We start from the raw sequence: 5,715 nt of genomic DNA on the forward strand, positions 1-5,715 counted from the left end.
CTATGCGGTTTTCAGAACGGTAAAAAAACGATAAGCAGCACCATAAACCTATTAAAAAAATAAACATTTTTAAACAGGTTCACTTAGTTTCTTTACCACTACTACTACTACCTCCTTCAATGTGACTAATGTTATATCGGTTATATCTAAGAGATTCAACATAATTGGATTATGTGCGTACAAAAGCATAAATAATAGATGACGTTGATAGCGCACAGAACCGTCAACCCAGTTATGCATATAAAGACTCTCGTTAAAGCGTTGACTCTGTTTAAGTAAATAATCGAAAAAGTGAGCAAATATAAGAATAATTTCATATTGGGTTCCTAATTGCTACGCTAGTATAATGCCAATGTCGTACGTAATGAACACTTCCTTTTGGGCATGAACAGACACTCAGGGGATGTTCCCTATTTGTGTGCAGACACGATAACGATCAGGAAGGATTTTAGGTAGAGCAGGATGGAAGGAGAGAATAGTGTTTGTGTACTTTTAAAAGTGGAAACATTAGGCGCGGCGGGGAAGACATCTGCTGGTACATTGTTCCAAAGGGGCGCAGTGTGTTTCAAGAATGACGAAGCGGACTAGAGTGCCGTGCATTTGCAGGACGACTGGGTGAGAACGCCGAGAAGGCTTTGTGATCCTGTTAAAGGATTTAATTTTCAAACAACTCTCTTTTATCTCTGTAGAGTACTTGTTGTGGATAAGCACTACGCAGCCCACATTACGCCGTTGCTCGAGAGTGTCGAGAGAATCGGCCGCTGTATTCGATCGAGCATTTCCAAGCAAGCCCACACATTCGAACTGTACACTACTTTTGAACATAGGTGGTATAAATTGTACGGATATCGGCTGCAGAGAAGCATTTTTTATAAGCACTTAGTCCCTTGACTGCACCTTTAAACTCTTCGACGGCCCAAGTTGGGAGCCACTTGTTATGTGGCGGCTATGCCTGGAAATTCTCCCTGTCTACCTATCGAACTACTGACTTCATTGTTTTCAGGGCTACTCTTGAGCGCCTTTTGAAGAAGATCGGGGGTAGAGACAGACAAACGTGTCATTGCGCTACTAGCTTGTTCCGTAGACATGGGGAGTTTTCAATTTTTGCCCCACGAACACGCCTTACAGAAAGAAATGCACGTGCTTTCCCCTTATAGGAGTAAACATATGGACAAAACCTACTTATCGATCGGGCAGATCATAAAGTCATTCTCTATCCAACCCTGCCTACGGCCTACTTTGGCCTATGATTTGCAATGATAAATGATTAAAAGGCAGCACTATGTTTTGGTGTCATTAAATTTCACGCTATTAGCTTGACCCCACTCTGTTATTTTTATAACATCTCGATTTAATATCCTGTTCATCATACAGCGGTTGTTGGTTATTTCCGCGCTGTCGGAGCTGGAGGAGCGAAAAAGAGAGATCAGATTGAAGTTCTTAATATAACAGAACCACCAGACCAGACAAATTTGTAATCTTTCCTGGTAATCTTCCTGTATAATGCCAATTTGCAATAGACATCACGGACATGAAGTTCCTGCATGTTACGTAAGCAAAACATTGAATTTGAAAAATTGCGTTTAGGAGGGAGATACTCACCGAAATCAAAAGTTTGTCGCCACAATAGCAGATAAGCAATACTTGCTTGCTCTCGTTTAATAACAAAATCAGAACCATAGCGATATCTACAAGCTGAACGTCGCCTAGCAATTGAAAAAGCAAAAAACATATGATGAACGAAGCTGCCGATAAACTGACTATCATTGAGCCAGAAAACGTTCGATTAACTTTTCGCGACAATCTGTTTATATTGAAGAAATTAATCAATCACTAACTAACAGCTTCATCGAAAAGATATATTTACCTAATCAGCTCACTTTGATATTTTGCGATAGCATTTAATTTTTTAATGGCTTCCGATTCAGTCAATATCCTTGTATCTAATTCCATTAATTGTTTCGTCAACAATTCGAAATGCAAACACAATTGTAAAACGCAACCAAGTAAATATAAATCAGTTGCGGCAATAATAACGGCAATCCAAGCACCAGTTATGCTTCCCAAAGTAAAATAGCAAAGGTAGACCAATAGCTTGCCATCGTAAGGAAACGGTGTGTAAATCCGGACTAACAGCAAATAACCGTAACGGCCCGTAAGGTACAATTGCAAGAATGAACGCACAATAGTCTCCAAGTTATAAACTGATATAAGAAACATAGCAAAGTTCCAGAAAAAGTATTCGGCCCTCCTATATCGTTTAAGATAATGCTCGAGATTGTACTTCCGTTCCATTTCTTTATCGGGATAGATTTCTTCCAATTCCGATAAACATTCGATCAAAATTGAACGACGATATAAGATATTCAAAATCTTGCCCAGACCCACTGTAAAATACGTTATGAAAACTACATTTTGCACACGGTGAGGGTCTGAAGTGTCGCTAGTCAGAATCTGCCACAGTTGCAGTATTGCGACAATGGTTGCACTAATCACTACGAAAGCAGTATACACTGTAGAGATTAAGTTCCCCTGCTTTTGCAGTTTGATGCCCAATAATTTGAACATATGTTTGGGTCCTTTAACGAAGGAATTAAAGTTCGTACTACTTGTCGACTGATCACTAGGCATTTCACAATTTACTTAAGGAATTTTGAACTGTTCTAAACTGTGTCATAGAAAGAACTTCTTACTTTCTCTCTTTTATACAGTCTTGTTTATGTAATTTTACGTCACGTAATTGCACTTAGAAAGTGGTTTGTGGTTTTAAACGGTAAACAACATACTTCATTATTTAAAGACATCGTGTACTAGCTCTAACGTTTCCCATGACTATAATAGAGGAGAAGATTCTACGTGTAGGAGGATGGTCGCTTGAAATCGCTCGCTACCTTAAGTAATACTATTTTGAACTTGTCCGTGACATAGTAACCAAAGTTGCTGACTTTGATGGCGCTTGGAAAAAACTTGAACTCCCGACGTTTTCTGAAATATCTTCACGAATCGGAAGTTATAGGAGAAATTATAGAAAAAACTGTCGGCGTTTTTTCAAGATTCTCCAAGTTTCTAATATATTGTGGGCATGTATATGGACCGTTTTCGAAAGTCGGGCCGCTAATCGTTTAAGGAATGTCCACTCCAAAAATCATCATTCAATCACAATTTTTGTGATCGTGTCAATTCCCCAAAATTCTCACTTTTAGCAGAAATAGGTGCACGTCATCGGTGTGCTAAGATTTTTTGGGGATCCGGCACAGTTTTCAAGCTCCTCTAACTACTGAAGCTTTGCAATGTCAATTCATTACATGCTTACATCGTATTTCAAAACAAACTTTCCATAAAATTTAATATAAATTTCATTTCGTTTATTAAATAAAAAAAAAATTTTTTTTAAAAAAGAACGAACAATAAAGTCGATCTTAAAGCTTTTGCCGTATTAACGTCGATCTGCTTTGCCAACACCACGCTTGCCAGCATACAAATGTTTTGGCATTTTAGTACCAATGAAGCGATCGGCTTCGCCTTTCAAACATAGACGGGAAACCTTCTTAGCAATGTCTCTGCGGGCCATAACCTGTAATTTCTTTTTCATGGCCACATTTTTAACACCCATGTTGTCGCGCGACGGCTTGCGTTTCAATGGCTGACCGGTCTTTTTCACTATGGCTGAAGATTCTTTGTCTAGCAGAGGTTTCTTTAAAATGCTTACTTTCTTTCCGGCGCCTACTGGTACTAAGCCTCTTCTCAAATCAACTACCGATTTAGTGAAGTTAGCGTTTTCGGTGCCAGACATGTCTACACCCAGATTTTCCATAGTTTCGCGCAATTTTGTCACTGAACGATCTCGCACTTTAGCTTGTTTATGGCGCGGCATAGCTGGTTTATTCTTCTTAGAAGCCAATCGCTTATCATCACGCAAATCGAAACGCCTAGCGCGTATCTTCTTAGCCATTTCTCGAATCTCTTTCAATGTTGCATCCATAGATAAATCAGGTGGCTGATAAACCCCACCCTCTTCGCGCAGACCTTCCTCCCGTTCAAGCTCCTCGAGTTTCTTGAATATATCTTCGTCAATATAATCGGCAATATTATGACCTTCCCAGAATTCTGGAATAATATCGTAACGCTCGTCTTCCGGTATATCGTGATAATTCTTTTTCAAATCCAAAACATAATCATCTCCCATTTCCTCTTCGATTTCTTTCTCCAATTTACGTTTGCGTTCAGCTCTCGCAGCATTTTTCTCCAAACGCACTAAGGCCTGCTTGGGTATACAAGGAGCACGAACTTTATCATCCCTTGGAGCTGGCATAGCGACGTGCAAACGATTAAGTATATTGTCTACCTTTTTGGTGCGCATTTTTTGATCCACCCTGTAGGATAGTAGACGTTCGCAAGCTTCCATTTTTACTTCCATAACGCCTGTTTCATTTACTGTAGATAAGAACATAACCGGCACAGTTTTATCTTCTTCCAGCTTTTGAATAGCTTCACGCTTCTCCTTCATCAAATCATCGACTCCAAGAATATCAATTTTGTTAACAGCAATGATTAAAGGTTTATTGCTAAATAAAGGTTTAATATTTTCAAACAGTTTTATCTGCTCTTCCAAAGAATGACCACATTGCTCGGATATATCCATAAAGTATAAAACGCATGCACGCAAATGGGCCAAAGCCGTAATGGCTTGCATTTCAATGACATTACGCTCTTCCAAAAGGTGATCCAAAATGCCAGGAGTATCAATAACCTGCAAAAGTTAAAGAAATCGAAGAAAATCTTTCCAAATTTCTACTTATTTACTTACTTGCCACCTTAGATATTTATAATCCATATGACCAACGTATAAGGACTTTGTGGTAAAAGCATAAGGTTGCACTTCAACATCGGCTCTTGTAATTTTATTAATAAATGAAGATTTGCCTACATTTGGAAAGCCACAGATAATGATCGTTCTCGTGTAAGGATCAATCGTAGGCAAACGTGACAAATGTTGGCGTACTTGTTCCAGATATGTTAGATTGGAAGCTTGACGTTTCGTAATAGTAGCCATGCGACCTAACGCAGCTTTTTTCAATTGTTTGCAACGATACAGAGAATCACCATATTTCAACAAGCGCACATAATCTTTAGCTACACTAAAAATAAAAAAATATTTTAATAGGTTTTCTTCAGCCAGTTTAGATAAGATGCAAATATTCCTTCCTTACTTGTCGATTAAATGACGGGCTGTATTTAATTGACCTAAAGCTAATTTGTAATGATCTTTGTCATATAACACATTCATCAAGTCCGCGTAGAAAGGATGGACATCATCTAGTTTAGGGAAATCTTGAATAATTTGTGACAAGCGATCATGGAAATTTTGTTGCGTGTATTTCACCTTGCGCGTGTAGAACGCTCGTATCCGAGAAATCTTATAGCCTTTGTGAACCACAGTTGGAGTTTTACGTTGCGTTTTCGACAGCATAATGTCGATAAAGTCCTAAAAAAAACATACCATATGAAGTTGTAAATACTGGGTGACGAAGTTAGAGTAAGCAAGTGCTTACTAAATAATATTATAACTATTTGTTTTTTTCACCTTTGCTGGCGGAACCACCATTATTTTCTTAAAATTATACAAACTCATCCTGCTTTAATTTGTTTATTTAAATCCTTATGCAAAACCAAATAAATTTCAGCAGCACAGTCAACACGAGGACGAGCAAAAGA

General features: G+C 38.5%; 2 protein-coding genes across 2 annotated transcripts; both read right to left on the bottom strand.

Annotated features, from left to right (window-relative positions):
- LOC119641009 (putative odorant receptor 92a) lies at positions 1–2,631 on the bottom strand. Its single transcript, XM_038039429.1, has 4 exons — positions 1,868–2,631; positions 1,603–1,804; positions 112–267; positions 1–48 (listed from the first exon to the last, which is right to left on the bottom strand). The coding sequence occupies exons 1-4, from the start codon at positions 2,629–2,631 to the stop codon at positions 1–3; spliced, it is 1,170 nt and encodes a 389-aa protein (XP_037895357.1).
- Positions 2,632–3,338: 707 nt separating this feature from the next.
- LOC119640915 (nucleolar GTP-binding protein 1) lies at positions 3,339–5,715 on the bottom strand. Its single transcript, XM_038039257.1, has 4 exons — positions 5,585–5,715; positions 5,211–5,485; positions 4,808–5,138; positions 3,339–4,750 (listed from the first exon to the last, which is right to left on the bottom strand). Exons 1-4 carry the CDS (start codon positions 5,630–5,632, stop codon positions 3,437–3,439), a joined length of 1,968 nt encoding a protein of 655 aa, XP_037895185.1. The 5' UTR covers positions 5,633–5,715; the 3' UTR covers positions 3,339–3,436.

This window comes from Glossina fuscipes, unplaced genomic scaffold (genome assembly GCF_014805625.2).
Source record: "Glossina fuscipes isolate IAEA_lab_2018 unplaced genomic scaffold, Yale_Gfus_2 133, whole genome shotgun sequence".
NCBI classification, from domain to species: Eukaryota; Metazoa; Arthropoda; class Insecta; order Diptera; family Glossinidae; genus Glossina; species Glossina fuscipes.